This window comes from Clinocottus analis, unplaced genomic scaffold (assembly GCF_023055335.1).
Source record: "Clinocottus analis isolate CAN_PGR_092001 unplaced genomic scaffold, fCliAna1.0.p SCAF_18, whole genome shotgun sequence".
In the NCBI taxonomy this organism is placed as follows: Eukaryota; Metazoa; Chordata; class Actinopteri; order Perciformes; family Cottidae; genus Clinocottus; species Clinocottus analis.
In genome coordinates this window covers 6,295,686-6,313,034 of record NW_027175909.1, presented here as the reverse complement: position 1 = coordinate 6,313,034, position 17,349 = coordinate 6,295,686, and the positions used below count along the sequence as shown (strand labels likewise).

Sequence of the window (17,349 nt, the reverse complement as noted above, 5' to 3'; positions counted from 1 at the left end):
TGTATTTCCCTGTAAAACGTATAAGATTTGTAATAGTTGAGTTATACTTGGTACAAAAATATAATCAACACAACATAGACCTACTTTATTGTGTATCACAGTACAGAATATTCCCTGTAAATAATACACTGTTGAATGCTAGTTATTAAGTACAGTAGACTGCATTAAACTAAGAATAAAGTAGCATAACATGAAAATGATACGTGCTGAAGTTAACTCAAGGAACCAATACAATGATTAATTATGTAGGTTTCTTAGACTGCAGTACTTAAGTAAATATTCTCTCCATCACTGCTAACCATCAACCATAATAATATAAACTTATACTTAGAATAAGGCTGTGCTATCATGATTCACATCACTATTTCAAAACCTCAACTATTACCGCCTAAACCTCAAATTTTACCCTTTTGTCCTTGAACGCATCACGACTGTTTTCGTTTAACGCGTGAAGCTTCAACCTGATTGGCTCATTGAGATTCTAGCGCTTGAAATTCGCGGTAAAATTTATCAAGCATTTAACTAATAGTTCACCATTAAATATATTCCCAAACCTTTACCTCCCCGTCCTCAAGGTCTCTACTTCATCTACAAAACATGTTTTACTACCCAAATGTCCTCCAACGCCACTCTGGCTGTTTTTCTACAGTCTGGTGAGTTTTAAAGCTAACGTTAGCTTACTAGCTTCTGTTAAAAACTAGCTTAACGTTACATGTCAGATTCTGCTTTTCTAAATCAATCTTCTTAACATCCAAACGTGTTCTGTTTTTCAGGTTAGCGGCCACCAGAGGCGTCAGGGTCACTCGCAGAGATCTTCTCAAGGTCAACGTCAACCGAACATGGTAAGAACATGGCAGGTGTAATTTATTTATCTGCTCTAGTCACAAAACTGATTCATTTGATTAGTGAGAAAGCTAGACCAGCTAAAAGATGTGTTTGGTTTTGTATAATATATACAGATTATTCTCCGTTTTATTCATCTTGCCCATCTTGTATTACTTCGTTCATAGGATGCCTAAAAAAGAAAAAAATGTTGGGTCCCTGTGTTTTTTTAAGGATCCTGCACGACTAGTTGAAGATGAAACACACCGCAAACTTCCATTTGTAATTTTTTAAAACATTTTATCATTACAGCGGGGACATTTTGGACTACGTGACAGCTCAGGTTCCTCCACCGCAACCCAACCTGCCAAGGCCTCGCTTCTCCCTGTACCTGTCGTCACAGCTGCAGTACGGAGTGGTTGTAGTCTACCACAAGCAGTGTGGCTTCCTGCTGGGTAAGGGGAAGACAGGAAGTGGCGCAAGCAACAGTAGTAGTTGTAATAACCCTTCGAGCTACGTTTTCTGCATACAATATACTGTAACCTTCTGCGAGGTGATAATGGAGGAAAAAGTGATCCTCACACTGTACATTCAGTTACTGTGGGAGAAGTGTAGTCAGAAGTCAATGGACATAGTGAGGAAGTAGTATTTAAAATAAGGGAACGATTTTCCAGCTGCTTACTTCTGCAGGAAGTGCAGTCAGTCAGCAGGATGCTTTTCAGTTTATTAAGAAACATTATTTTCCGTCAGGCGGATTTCGAAGGGAAGCTCAGGTGAAACGTGAAAACTTAGCCGACCGGTTGTTCCAGTCAGTTTCTGAATCTACAAATCTGCCGTGAAACCGAAACAATGTTATTGTCGTACATCTGCACAATGCATGTTTCCCAAATCACCTCGAGCTGATGAATGTAATATCACCAAACACAGCAACAACAGCCTCTGCTCATCTGGGCTTAAATTACAGCCTGACATTGATATTACATCCGACAGATTCACAATCAGGCTGTTGTCACGGTTGATGAAAAGAGTGAAATTCAATGCGTAACGATAAGCATAAAGAGAAGCCGAGTCTGTTGTCTACAGCGGCTCTTCATTCATTTTATCAATCAATAAAATAGATTACAACCTCCCAAATCTGTCAGAGTACAAAATATGGTTATGTTGTATTTCATAAGCATGGCATGGTGGAGATTGTCCGCTCAGTTTCATATGATCTTTTAAAAATGTGACTTTTCCACTATTTCCTGTTTGTTAGTCCAGACTAGTGCGTGGATTTCAATAAATGCTTTTGTACACAACCCCAAAATGTGTATAAATGATGCCTTGTTCCCTTTTTTGCCTCCTCCTCTCGTGTAGAGGGAAGGAAAAATGGTCATAAGGTCACCTTCATTGCATTTGCCATGTCAGATATGTTAGACCTTGACTTCAATGTGACCTCTGCCTCTCTCTGCAGGAAAAAAACTGCCCTCTGAGAGGTGTGTTTGTGTGTGTGTGTGTGTGTGTGTGTGTGTGTGTGTGTGTGTGTGTGTGTGTGTGTGTGAAAACTCGATGTTAACCCATTTTCTGTTTTCCAGAGGAGGCTCAACAGACCATTGACCGCCTGCTGCGCTCTAAAAGATGCATATATATTGACATGGCTCAGTCTGACAGGTTTGCACACACACTCACACTCACACACTCCACAAATTTGATCATGCGCAGTGGACTGTTTTGTATCTTTGGATATCTCAAGTTTTAAGCTGTGCAGAGATTGTATGTGTTGAGGGTGAGTAAAAGAGCTTAAACACAGCTGGTGTTATATTTATGAGGGGGATTGTTTTGGGGAATAAAGACTGTGAAAAGGAGATGGTAGTGTTTTATTGCGTGAGTGATGGACAAATTGAGCTACTTTCATGCAAACGGCTTCGTAAATGTTTAATAAGCCGTGTTATGTAACAGCGGTAATGTATGAGCTCTCGTTTTTGCAGACGCAATAAATCTTTCCACATTCTGCTCTTCAAAGAGGCTGCGTGCCAGTAATATTTTATCATTTTTTAAACCCATCAAATCAACAGTGCGGACAAAAGTTTGCACAGTGTGGCTTTAGCCACACAGCACTGACGGGGATCGATGATTTTATATTTCAATTATTAACATTGTCGTCTGTCCCGCTCTCTAAAGGTTGACCTTGGATGTGCCTGATAGCATGTACATGATGGAGGCGGCTGAGGGAGCACAGGACCCCTTCTTCGGTCTCATGGTATCACACCAGCTGCCCAGCCCCTATAAAACACAGCAGGTACAGTAATGATAAACGACTACCCTGGTATGTGACTCGAGAGTGTGATCTAATGTCTCTGTTTCTGTCGCGTAGCTCGACAAAACTCAACAAATATCAAATTGTACCTGTACACAGTCTTGATCCCCAGGTAGTCTGCGCTCTGTATCAAATATTCACTCTGTAAGCATGAAGCAAGCTGGGCCATGAACAACTTTTGTCAGCAGCAGCCCCTCCATTGTTAACTAGTATGATGATAGTGGGGCAGTATTCACCATGAATAACATTAGCAGCAGATCGAGGTAACCCAATAAACTACCGATACACATATATCCAACCGACATTACCCAAGATATTCATTATACATATACTAATACATACAAAGGCACGTACCCTGTATCCATAACAGTTAATGTCTCAGACAAAAATGCAGTTTCCAGAACAAATGTTCCCATGTGGGAAGAGCTGATAATTAACAAGGCAAGGCCTCTTATGTAAAACCACTTGTGAGCTTTGGCTCTTTCTGTCACACTTTAGCTTTTAATGTCCAAAACAGACGCACATTGCTCATATAGTAAATGGGTTCATCCGACCACATTCAGCACAAACGCTCAGCAGCAGTATACCTGATAAAATAAGCTCTCCTGATGGTTCTTTTCCAGGTTTTCTCCCATTAACTCATAATCTACAAAACCCCTGTTTGCAGGTCACTCCCATTGTTACATAGAATATGTTCCATGGCCCTCCGTGCTGTCCACTGGTGTCGTCAGAGTAAATCACAAAAGATGACTCTTACTCTTTGTGCTGTACATCTGGCAGACATAGCTGAACTTTGTCCTCCTTGTAATCTTTCCTGGTGGAAACAGCAATGTGTGACTCAAATTACAGACAAAGGACAAACGTGTGGGAATATGAAAATCGTTTGTTGGGCACTGTGATGGAATTTAAAAGATTTCCCTAAACTGAACTGTGGCTTTCAGATGCAAGTCAGCAACTGCTTTTTAGAGTGAATTTATATATCAGACAGGCTTAAGGAAAAATAAAGAAAAAGATGAAACATACTCCCTCTGAACAGCCTGAACCGTATGTTCACACACACACTTTAATCATTAAAAGGACGTTTTTCTTCAGGCTCAGCCAGTTCACACCATCAACGAAATGCTCGGTGTTCGTATTCTGTCTTTGTGTATAACGTCTGTATCTATATTTCTAGCCGATGTCGGGGATTGAAGCGGCGGGTTCACAGCACTCCCTGGTGTCCAGTCCCCACAGCAGCACACTTGACAACAATGGTGAGACTGATATTGTAACATTTGAGAGACGGCAGCTGTGTCACGTTTTTTTACATTTGACGCCATGTTTCCACGTCATTTTGTTGAAAGAAGCCTCACCTGAAACAGGACACAACTTACTAAAATACAATGTTTAGTACAAACTCCCTTTCAATATTTTGTTTTTGTAGGTGTCTCAGCGCTTAAAATAAACCTAAATGAAGTTTAATAAATACATTTCTGACTTAACTTTTTGGCATGTTTCGGGATGAGATAATCTAACAATCTTCAGAGGTTTTAGAAATGGGTCAGTTCATTAGCTTGGATTCTATAAATTGGGGTTTTCTTCTAAATTAACACTTTTGGCACAAAAATGTTGCAATACCGCTCCTGTTCGGAAAATTGTGAATAAATGTTCTGTACTCAGCGAATAAATCTCATTTCATGTGCTCACATTAAATTAAAGACTGGTCCTAACTGATGTCTGTAGCTATTCTCTCATGCCTCTTGTGCTGCAAACACGCTCTTTTGGCTCTTAACTCCTCTCGCTGTGTTGAAGCAGGTTTCAGGTCACTTCCGGCTGCCATCTCCCTGAAGGAGAAGGAGCAGTTCGCCATCACTGCTGCCGAGGTAAACTCTCAGGGAGCGTCCCAGTCATCAGTTCTAGTTGCGTCGGGTGTCCTGGTGAATCATGGGCCGCGATGTGGGCCGCGTGCCTCCAGCAGCTCTCGTTTAGGTCTTTGTCACAAGTCCACTGCTCGCTTGTTGGTCTTTCCTGTCAGTCATCGCCATGTGATGAGGAAGTAGCATTGAAGCCAGTACAGATTCTGTATTGTCCAGACCATTTCTATATTTTTCTTGAAAGTACACTTGTTCTTTCTTGTTTTTCTTTCAGTGCTGAAAACAGAACAAATAATTATGGGAGACTGTTGTCATTTTCTATGGTGTGAATAATTCAGGAAGTTAATGGTGTCGTGCAATGCGGACGTAAAATTTGCAATGCTTCACTGACTGTCCTCAATTCACCGCTCAATGTCCACAGCGCTTAAAAGAAGTCAGAGCCGTATTCTCTCTGTCATAAAACGCTCGGGTGCTTCACGACAGCAGGTCTGGGACCGGCAGGACCTCCACACACTGTCAGCCTCCTCAGTCTGGCACTCGGCGGACTGATAACGCTGCTCCTGATGCGTCGTCAGCTGATGAAGTCCATTTTGGCTTGACAAGATCTGACTTAATTACATCAGCCTGTACTCAGTGTTTGTTAGCAGAGATACTTGGCTCACATTTCTGTTGTGTTATTCATCACAGTGGACACTAAACAGCAAAACCCCCGTGCTTGTATTTGCTTCCTGTCCCCTTCTCTCTATTGTGTACTTTAGTCCTCGTCTGACTCTCGTCTGTCTCTAATTGTCACCCTCTCTCTGAAACAGTACTTTGAGGGAGATGACCTTCCCGAGGCCACAGCCAGAGAGATCGACTTGTTGATGGATGAACAAGATCATTTCCATAAAGGTGTGTGCTTGTGTGTTTTTTATAGATGAGCATTTCATGGCTATCTTTTTTGTTGTTGTTTAATCAAACTGAGGGTTTGTACTAAATTTAAGGATTTGTGAAGTGTATCAGTCCCAGGCGGTGTGTTTCTTCTCTTGTTATATGTCTGAACCAGTCAACCAGGTCAAATGATTTGTGCCACGGCTATAATTGAAGAGAAAAAAAAGCAATTCTGGCTCTGAGAGCTTTTGCTGCCAGAAAGAAAAGGTCTATTTCCAGGAGGTTTTCAATTCAAGGGGTGAATTGAGAGGGAAACATCACTTAAGTAAGTTTGTTGTCTCTCTACAAACAGCAGTGGAGAGTCGAGGGGGAATTTTGGAGAACCGGTTTCTTTAATAGCGCAAGTCATTCTGTCGTGATTAAGCTCCTCATAGAGGAGATCCTGTTTGGGGCCACTTGTGTTTGTTTGTGGTAATTAATCGTGTCACTGTACGACACTGTGAGTTACGTACACGTGTGTTGAACAGAAGTGAAAGGGCCGCGAACAGACAAGAGCACCAGGGAACATGAAGGAGCCGTGTCCTCCGTTGACCGGTGAGTCTTTTGTCACTTTGATTGTAAGTCCTCTGCAGTCAGTATATTTAGCTCCGACCTTTGTTGACAAACAGCATTACGTGACAAATAATGAGATCAAAACGTCTGTTGTACTGTAACCGCGCGCGTGTGTTATCGTGTCCAGGCCGGGAGCAGAGCGGGACAGTGTGTGGCTGCTCCACGACGAGTCGGGTCACCCAGCGGAGGTTCCTCAGGCAGCTGTCTCCCTAGAGGTGACCCCACTGCGGCTTGCCATGCCAACCCCGCCCTCCAGGGCATCCGGGCGAGAGGGACACGGGGACACCGAGAGTCCCTGTGAGGAGGTGAGGGACGGGTGACGCCGCCGGTTCACTCGTTTGTTCTGTCGTCGTTGTAATTGTGCAGAAGTGGAACTGTTTTTGTCTCTAGTGTGCAGAAATACTAATACAAATATAATTGCTGTACACGCGTTAAGTTATTTGGAGCTTAAAGGCCTCTAAACATGAGTTGGAGACACCAGAGGCAAACATTTCTTTATTTGATCTTGTGCTAAATAGAAAATATGATCTATGAAATCCCTGTTGAGGGCCTGTCTACACCCATCATGACGCTACAATGGAAATTCCCAGTACATTTTAATGTACCTGTCGTCAAACATTTTGTCATGTAGGAAACATAGAGGTGACAGCGAGGTGTGGCTGTCATCAACTTTAATTTACACTCATGACTCGTGAGCAGCTAGTTTCGTTTTTTAAAACCGGTCATGGAAAGCACATGTGGGCGTATCAAAAAACACATCAATATTTTCCCGTCTGTTCACAGATCCAGTTCTGTAACCATTAAAGCTGTGGGCTTCTCATTCTCCCATCAGATGGTGGCTCCTCCTCTTAGGAAGCCCGGCGGAGGTCGCAGGCGTCAGCTGGTCTTCGCAGACCCTCAGGTCCAGATATCTGAAAGAACAATGAAGGAACAGATTGTAAACCAGCTGGCTGAGACACTGGAAATGGTACACAAAACACACTGAGATGGTTTTAAGAGGATCTGCTGACTTAAAAGCCAATATCCATATCACTGCAACATTCCAGTCATGTAAAGGGAAGTTTGGTTCCCATAAAGGTTCATCTGCACCACATGATTCTGCTGCTTTTTACTCCACTGACTGAACAGAGCTTCTGGACCTACTTAGGCTTTTTCAGTGATCTCACTCGCATACAGTGCCAGCAATAAGAACTCTCTGAGCCTCACATCATGGCTTGATCACACCCTAAGACTATACCAAAAACTGTCTGTGCACACACACACACACACACACACACACACACATGCTGAAGAGGATCAAGGGTTCACTGACACTGACCAATTTTAATTTCGGTCGTCGCCATTCTGTAATCAATGATTTGCCTTCAAAGTGTCTATTCACCAGGGTGTCCGTTAATTAAACTTCAGCTCTCCCGTTCTCTTCCTGCTCTCTAAGCCCACTGGGATGGCGCTCATTGATTTTATTTTTCTTCTGCCTCTCTTTCCGTCTTTCCTCCCTTCTTCCGTATTTCTTTAATTTCCTTTGAGACACTGGCCTTCAGTCTTTCTCTCGCTCTCTCTCTCACAGTGTACTCTGAAAAAAACACTGTGAAAACAAGCAGAAATCCTACTTGAAACTGTGACTGTGTGCTAATATGTTGTTCTTCCTCTCAGTCCGAGGTGTTGCTGGACTTGCCCTCCCAGACCATACGTGCCAGTCCTGCCCAGCTCTTCACCGTCCCCTGTGGATGTCAGTGCTAAGTGCCACACTGCCCCCTAGATGGAGAAAAGCCCACACGACTGACTGAACATTAACAACAATTAATCTCTGACTCATTTCTCAAAAATGACATTTCAGACAGAACCAAGCCCTCAAGAGGGAAGATTAAAAAAAAGAAAGAATTTGTATCAACAAATGTGTTGTAAAGAGACATTAAGTAAATACATAAGTGTCAAGGAAATCACATCTTAATCACTGGCTATAACAGTAAACCCACTAAGACTATAAAAAATATGTTTTCTTAAAAAGTCACTGAAAACGTTGATAAATAAACAAATTCCATGTTCTAGAAAGTTTAATAAATCTTAATGGCCGTCGATTTCAACAAACTTGCTGTGCAGTCAGAGAGCACGAACTCTGCGTTTTGTTTTATAGTCAGCAACAACCTTGTGAGGCCTCTGAAACATTTTATGAGCTCAATCAACAGCCGAGTGGTACCTGCAGTTCTACAAACATCAGCTGTGGTTAAAAAAATGTGACAAATACAAAATACTGAGCATGACCTTTGGCCCCACCCCTCTCCCTTCACAGCCCTCCTCCATGCCGACCTCCAGTCACTGTGGAAGCAGTGCGCCTCGCCCACCGCCCTGCCCGGACCCGAGGAGGAAGAGGAGTCTCAGCTGGACAGAGAGATACTGAGGACAGAGAGGAAGAGGAGGCAGTCGAGCATGAGGGAGGTGGGTCCGTGAGAAGGAGACATAATAAGCTGAAGTCAAGCAGTGCTATCTGTAGGCAGAAAAACGCTCACGATTCTCACCAAACCCAAGAGGGTGTTTGTGAAACTGTTGGCAACGATAGTAAAGGTTAGCCAGCTAGCCCGCAGCCACAGCCTGTCAAGTGGAGTGTTCAGTGGTGACACAAATTAGATTATAGTCCTTGTTGCTATTTCATGAAGCTCTCTCTCTCTCCCTCAGATATCCAGTGAGTCAGGACTGCAACCCACTGAGGGCTCATGTAAGAATCCCTTCTCTCTTTCTCAGTCACATTGCATCAGTCTTTCAGGTCGTGTTTTTTGCGTCACGCTGACAGCTTCTTTATGACTACGATGTGCAAACAGCTGTAGTGGACGGGATGCTGGACATGTCCAAGGAGGACAAGTCCGTGAGCGACGCCATCACTCCCGTCAGCAGATGGTAAGTGTCAGATGGACGGACAGACGGACAGCTGGATGGATAAAGAAATAGATCATATTGTGTGTGTGTGTCTGTGTGTGTGTGTGTGTGTGTGTGTAGGTCTCCACAAGAGGAGGCCCAGCTACGAATGGAGCCTATAGCGGAGGAGAATGTCGACATGCCCGAGGCTCAGTCTGAGGCGGAGGACATACTAAGGTAATTTATTCAGCGTACACACACTCGGGGAAAAAAGAAAGTTTTCACACACACACCCAGGTGGACCCCGGTGTTCCCCTGTACGTTATTAGAGGACTCGCCTTCATGTGCTCCATCGTGTTCGACGTGAGGAGCACTGCTAACTATTTACACTCTGGATGATAAACACATGTGTGCCACTGGATGGTAAAAGGCAGTCGGTAGTCCTCTGTGTTGAGATCTGAGGACTCTGCGTTCCAGCATCGCTGTCAAAGTCATCCTGAGGTGATGGAGGGCCCGCTGCCTGTTTGAACAAAGGTAGACTGTGGCTGTTGATGGCGAATCAGCTCGTGTATTTAAAGAGTCAATTTGGTCTTCCATGGGGTTGTTTATGTTCGGAAAAACACGTGTTGCTACAAGCACACTTCCCTCTTTAACTAATCCTACGGAGTACAGTGGTCGTCTGTTTTAAACACAGGTTTTAACAAGCGTTGCACTAAAGCTTTTTGCTCCATCATCAGTAAAAAAAAATCATTCTATCATATTTCTTAATATTTCTAATGGCAACTAAATATTGAAATTCCTAATATGCCTCTCTTCCAGCTGGATCTCCTCCAGTCTCCAGAGGTTTGGGGAAATCACCTTTGACTCTCTGATGCCCCCGCAGGCCGACCGCACCACTGCAGCTCACACACTCTACAAACTGCTGGGTGAGGAAATCAAAAGCTGCTCTTTCCTCGTTCCTGTTCGTCATCTGATTTGCATTCATGACCGAGAAATGTATTTCATGTGGACAGTAAGACAGATCTTAGGAATAGGGCGGATATTAGTGTTAAAATAACTGAGAAGATAAATCAACAGGAACAATTTTTATATTTTTGCAAATATAAAAGCACTACAGGTAAGAGTAAAAATATATATTCTTGACTTAACTCATGCACTGTCCCTTTAAGGATCAGAAAAAACACTGGAGCTTTCCATTGTGCTCATTTGTGAAACTTTGCCCTTTGATGCCAATTCAAAAATACATATTCTATTTGATATCCTCATGTTTTGGCGTCTTATCTGACAGTGAAACACTGTGGCGGCGTTAATCTGTGGTGTTCGTCTCTTCTTCAGAGCTGCTGTCTGCTCGACAGGTGACCGTACAGCAGACCGATCCCTTCAGTGACATCAGGATGACCGCCTGAACATACACTCATACAGTTACTTACACTAAAGTGCCATTGAAGTACAGTTCATGTTTTGTATTTCAAATGTATAAGTATATTGAATGAATTCAATGTTTTATAGCTTGAACAACAGATCACACAGGTTAAATGTTTTTATATGAATTGTTAGATTACTCTGAAGGGTGAAACATCGAGCTGCATCACTTCTGCAAGTGTTTTAAATCTGGTTTTAAATTAGTCATATGGTTGTATTTTTAAATATTTATACCCACTGAATTTATTATTGTTACATAACCTAATGTCACACACTGTTGAAGTTTTTAAACATCTGGAGGAAACAGGTTTGTTGTACAGTTTGTATCTTCTGTATGGATGTTTCCTTTGATGCTTTTTATGCAGTTTGCATTTGCTGTGTGACTTTTTTTAATCCATTTTTATCTATTTTAACTTAAAAATTTGAATAAAATGTTTTTCGCTCTGTAGAAAAGCATACGATTATTCTTCCACACTCTTAACATATTCATGCCCGTTAAACTTTCTGTATTTTCTACGACCAAAGTGAATGGTTTAAGAATCCCTGCAGTGTAAATATCTCTAACTCTCCACACTGAACACAGCCAATATACCCTTTAAGATAAATCTCAGATTAACAACACTGAACAATGAATCTTAAAAAATCCCTTTAAAAAAATCCAGCCGTTTATTTTAAAATATTCTAATTTTAATTCTAAAGGCTGATTTATACTCTGGTTTTACGCAGAGATGCAAGACACGCATGGCCGACCATGCGTGGTCAAATCGGCCATTTTGCGTGCTTGCGTGCGTCACCCCAAATTTCTGACTATCCGTCAAAGCGACGCGAGCCGTACGCAGCCCGCAAGGCTGTGATTGGTCCGCTAACCGCATCCTTTCTGAGTCTCTCATTTCCGGTTTCATAGCATAATACCGCTGTTTTTAAAAGCCACAGCAGAAACATGAACAATGGATCTTGTTGATAATTCAGCCCTCATCATGTTTACAAGAGTCCTGGGCTGCATCTCAAGTCTCTAAATGGCATCTCCGTTTCCCTCACTTGCGTCCCTTCCTCGGCAGAGTTGAGTCTTATTTATTCATTATTTAGGTCGATATGTTTTGAAATTCTAATTGTGACATTATAAAATAACCAAACATGTTGTAAAACGTGTTTCCTCTCTCCAGCTCTCTGATTTTAATTACATACATAATACAAGTTGAGAGAAACAAAAGAACAAATCTTTGAAGAAAATAGTTTGTGGTCCTTTTGTTGTTCAGACCTACAATGAATGAACACATATTTTAACCAGATGGTGAATAAGAAAACACTAAAATATATAACGTTTATTCTGTGATCGTCTTCACTCTGCTATGAAACTCCAGCGATCAGGCCGCTCAGCTGCAGCGTCCAATCAGATGACAGATGATCAGTAAGGGGGCGTGTCCAAAGTTAAAACACTTCCTGGAAGTCTGTTTTCGGGGCTCCTCGATCATGACTCCTCCGATTTCCCTCCCCGATCATCGGTCCTCCGAGCCGAATGAGAGCTTTGGGACGGCCTTCAATATGGCCGCGCAGAACCACTTCCGGTTCAGTCGAGGAGCGAGGAAACGACCATTTAGAGACTTGAGATGTAGCCATCTTCCTTGCGTTGCTTTGACGGATAGTCAGACATTTGGGGTGACGCACGCAAGCACGCAAAATGGCCGCAAGGTCGGCCATGCGTGTCTTACGTCTCTGCGTTAAGTGATGTCGTCAAGCCAAGCACGTACGCAGACCTAAAGAAAACCACGTGAAGGCTGGCTACAGTCAGCTTTTAGCACTGTGGGAAACACAAATAAAACTCCCTTATTCTCACCGGTTATAAAGACGCATATATAGGCAACGTTCAACACAGTGCACATGCAAAAAGTGAAGACATTTGTTACATAAATAAAAAATACGTTTTTCACAATGCATGAAATAGTTCGTTCCTCCTTGTAGTGAGCTATGATCAGGCTCTCTGTATCTTAGCTCCTCGTGAACAAACAACTCTTGACTTAAAACAGAGTAATAAATCTAGGTGATTTTAGCCTCATTTGTGATGAACTCAAACCAATTAAAACATGGAAAATGAGGACACCCCTCTGGCTGAGGTAGCATGGCAAGGTCCAATTACTCAGGACAGTCTATTTAGCCAGGTGTGCTGCTGCAGTGCCAATCTCTTTGAAGGATCGTCGGCGGGTCCTTGGGAATGGAGGAGCCACTGGAGCCCTCCATGACATACTTGGCTAGTATACTGCGCCCTTATATGGCACAGCAGCAGAGACAAAATGTCAGAAGTGTTCCTTTAGCAAGTCTAAGGGCAGCGATTTGAAGCCTTGCAACATCAGTTCAAACTGCTTTGTGTCCCAGAAAATGTTAAAGAAACTCCTGGTTGTACAACAGTGACTGAACCCAACATAGAAAAAAAGTGTCCTTAAAACCAGAAATAGAGCTGATGCTGTCCCTGGGCAGTAGGAAGTTGGTCCCGAGAGAGACACATTATTCCACAATTGCAAAGGAATGCCAGGCAGTAAAATGGGCCCTGGACTCCATAAAGTATTACCTGTTGGGAAGGGAGTTCCTCTTGGAAACTGACTCTAAAGCTGTGAAATGGATAAAAGGAATGAAGGATGCCAACAGTCGTATCGCCCACTGGAACCTGGCGATGCAGCCCTATTACTTCACTGTCCAGCACATTACCGGGCGAGATAACACAACTGCAGACTTTTTATCACGCTGAAACCAGCCGTAACAGCGACAGGCCCAATTGGAGGTGAAAACACTTGTGCATCCCCCATGTCTTTATTGAGTGCACACAACGTGGAGTTGATATGAGTGCTAACAGTTTGTCAGTTACCTGCAGCCATTCACTAATTAGGCCAAAAAATTGAATCAAATCTATGTTCCCTTCTCTCTGATTAAATATATAGTATTAATAGTATTAATACAATTGTATGACATGATGGTGACTTCAAAGAAGTATTGAAAGCTGTTTAAGTTGTGATTTTCATAAAATGATTAATGTTTTAAAATAAGTATTTTAGGTTAACAACCGGACCTGGTTCCTTAATAAATTATGATATTTGGTAAGAAACATAAGACCTTCATTATTGACACGTTTATGAATATTTTATATATTCACATTATTTATTGGTTTTTTTTTTAATTGAATTGTCAACAGAGTTGTAAACTAATTGAAGGGGTTTTCTTTGTGAATGTGAACCACGGGATACATGAAGCTGGACCAGCAGAGACTTCTACAGAGGCTGATACAGGTCTACCTGCCCCAGTGCAAAGTGGAGGCGGCATGTGGGACCACAGTCGCTCCAGTCTCTGAGGGTGGGGCGCTTACAGCCACAACAGAAGAACAATCCGGTTGGCTGGCTGTGGCGTCCCCATCACCCTCATCATGCATTTGTAGGAGCCAGTCAATTGTCTTTGTCTCACTGTCCTGTACGGCAACAGAAAGCACTGGGTCACATTTTCCACTTGCAGCAACTGAAGAGCAGCTCGACTCCAGGGCGTCGTCACCTCCCGTAGGGAGAAAGTAGGAGGTTTCTATGAACAACTTTCCCCCTTCAACAGAAACCCTCCTCTTGCATCGACGTAGTAGGACGGTCACTCTGTTGATGCTACTTGCGATGCATTCAGGTGCCACGCCGGGAAATGTCCTTTACACTGCCGTGTAATGTTTTTTTTCATTAATGAAACGCAGGCCCAAAATTCTGTTGTGTTATTGCCACTTAACATAAGGCAGGCGATTAAAAAATACCTTCGATGGAATATAATTTATCAGACTTTAGAGCAGCAAGTATTGAGGTTGTGGTGAACTCACGAGCAAACGCTTAATCACACATCCAGCAGACGTGAAGCAACAATAACATCCATGAACATTCCACCGAGCAAAAGTAAGCCTGAAGTTCAGGTTATGACCAACTTAATGGGCAGAAAGCCCAACATGTGCTACCATAACCTGACGCTGAAGGCAGCTGACCTCCCTTTGGCTCCACACATTCTCGGGCCCTTACATCATCTGTATCCCTCCAGTGCTGACGTAAAGGGGATTTATTGTGGCTGCTCATGGAATGTGACATGCTGAGTCCAGAGTGCTAGTTTAGTGGGGAAAGATCCCTGCTGGACTGTACAGGACACACACAGACACCTACTTCCCACATGTTTGACTAAGTTCAGAGCGAGAGCACTATTTCTTTTTCAAAAATGTGCCGCTGCAATGTGAAGGATCAACCTCCCGTTCGCCTTTTCCATCAGAGAACTGAGACGCGGTGTGGGCATCACCTCATTACACAGTAATAAAACTGTCCGTCCACACTGAACACGATGTGACCTCTCAGCACATTGTTATGCGTCGCGTAACCAAATGTATGCTTTACATACAAACGTCAATTCATAGCTCACAACACATTCAGCTCTGTTATTTCTCCAAAGGCTGGAAGTGCTCTGAGCCACATTCCTCCTCCACTCACTGTCAAAAACATGCTCGACTAACACCCTGACTTCACCCGGGCAGCACGATTATCCACAAAGACACCTGGCAGCGCAAACACCCCCGCCCGTCCATCACCGCCCTGACAGTCTAATAAACCTCACGTCAGAGTGGCACATAACACACATTCACTCCGGCTGCTTATATCAGGGCACAAGTCCGTATGCGTTAGAGTCACACTTCCCAGAGGCCTCCGTCATCAGAAGACGCAGAGCTCTGAATCAGCAGCTCAGAGGCGAGCGTACCAGCCGGCATCTGCAGCCGCCCGGAGATCGAGAGAGAGAACGATAACGGAGGGGATACGCCACTTTCTTTTCATTTGAGGCACCGATCAGAAAGTCAAGCTGGCAGCGGACGAGACGAAGGGCCAGGTGGAGGCCAACGCGGAGCAGGCCGGCGGAGGACCAGACAGCGCAGCAAGCAAGGAGTCCCCCGGGCCTCGAGCTAAGACGGTGCGTGTTGAGCTGGAGTGGGAGGTCCCCATGGCGGTGACACTGCCCGTCCAAGTGGAGCCCGACCCGGCGCACCAACCATTCCCCTTTCTGGACACGACACTGGCCGACCTGGGCATCCAAGAGTGAGTCTGCTCTGTGTGGGAGGAATGGGGGGCGGGGGGGCGGGGGGGGTCTGAGAAAGCAATGTCATGTTTAATAACGTGTTGTGTGTCCAGGTCAGAGGTGAAGGAGAGGGTGGTGTGGGTTGACAACAAGAAGACCCAGGTTAAGAACAAAGCAGGGAAGCTGAAGGAGAAAGAGATCACCATCCTCGAGGTACGTCTCTGAGATGACAGATGACCGTTTTGTCTCCATGTAAACTGGAACAAACAAAAGGACGCTCGAGGCGAGAAAGCAGAACAACAGCCGCTTGGTTTCTTCTTGTAGGTGAGAGTGAAAGCCCAGAAGCCCGGAAACAAACAGCTCCAGGAGGTCCTGTACAGCACCGAGGCCCACACGGACCGCTCATTCTGCCGCACAGGAATGAACATCCTGCCCTGGAAACACAGACCTGCAGGTCTGTCTGAAGTAGTTTAAATCAATCAAACCAATATTTACCTGCTGCAATTTTACACGTGGGATGTTTTTTTTTTAATGCATCTTATGTTGCCGTTTCTCTCTTAACTCAAAGGGTGTCTAAGGTCATGCTCTAACCGATATAGATCAAGCAGATCTATATCGGTTAGCTCATAGTTCATCTTATAACGGAGGATATTATTTCTGTGTGCACAAGCCAACAGTTAAAGTCACTCTCCTGTGCCACAGTGACCGGACAGACCACAGGTGAACTGTCAGACTGATGTAGTTCACAGCAGGGTGCCAGCGCCTCAGAGGCTGAAATGAGATCATTGTAAACATGACACCAGAGTCCAGATAAAGCTTTGATACTAAATGCTGTCGGGAATTTGTTAACCTCTGCTTGACCAATCCCAATCAGTTCATAATTAGTGATCCTTTTTTTTTTTTACGAGGAACAGAACGACTTTGTACAGAAGAGGCTGGTTGTTGTTATGCTGCCAACAACAATATAAACACGGGCAAACTGCAGATGACGAGATGCTAATAATATCTTCTCAGTTGTGTCAGCTGTGCACATTCATAAGGTCGTTATGAAAGTGTGTTCTGTGTCCCTCTCGTCATTAGCAGATACATTTGTGTGGTTTAAGTGGCCCTCTGTGTGTTCGGCAGGGGAGGACGGCCTGACCCCGGTGCAGATGACCATGGCCTTGGACATAGAAAACAAGCAGCCCGACTCGACTAAGACCCAGGAACACCGGGAGATCTGAGGAGCATCATCCAAAAGCGGGTGTAATTTAATGACAAACGCAAATGTCCAACTTGTCTACGCCAAAGCACATTCTTTAAATCCTTTTTCGATCCCAGAATGCAAGTTTGCATTTATTTAGAGAATTCTAAGAGTCATCAGGTTCCCTTTCTACAGGGAATGGCTTGACATTAACTGCACGGCAAAACGTGCCAGCATTGTAACATTACGTTCAATTTTGTAGCATTTGTAAAATGGCTTGCACTCAAATGTGTGTTGTGGGGTGCTGCTGAAGAGTTTGTAATGGGGCCGACCAGAGGCGGCACCGATAGAGACGGACTGGGTACTACTGCATAATCACA

General features: G+C 43.8%; 1 protein-coding gene across 2 annotated transcripts; it reads left to right on the top strand.

Moving 5' to 3' along the window:
* The first annotated feature begins 473 nt into the window (after positions 1-473).
* rec8b (REC8 meiotic recombination protein b) lies at positions 474-11,178 on the top strand. 2 transcript variants are annotated; one of them, XM_068581238.1, is made up of 18 exons: positions 474-653; positions 774-842; positions 1,135-1,277; positions 2,397-2,472; positions 2,983-3,100; positions 4,293-4,371; positions 4,913-4,980; positions 5,781-5,862; positions 6,369-6,435; positions 6,581-6,758; positions 7,286-7,420; positions 8,107-8,182; positions 8,744-8,889; positions 9,127-9,166; positions 9,270-9,345; positions 9,445-9,540; positions 10,123-10,229; positions 10,639-11,178. In XM_068581238.1, the coding sequence occupies exons 1-18, from the start codon at positions 598-600 to the stop codon at positions 10,707-10,709; spliced, it is 1,683 nt and encodes a 560-aa protein (XP_068437339.1). In that variant the 5' UTR covers positions 474-597; the 3' UTR covers positions 10,710-11,178. The 2 variants fall into 2 exon arrangements, with proteins under 2 accessions (XP_068437339.1, XP_068437338.1); XM_068581237.1 differs by having other exon boundaries at positions 4,910-4,980.
* The last annotated feature ends 6,171 nt before the right edge of the window (positions 11,179-17,349 follow it).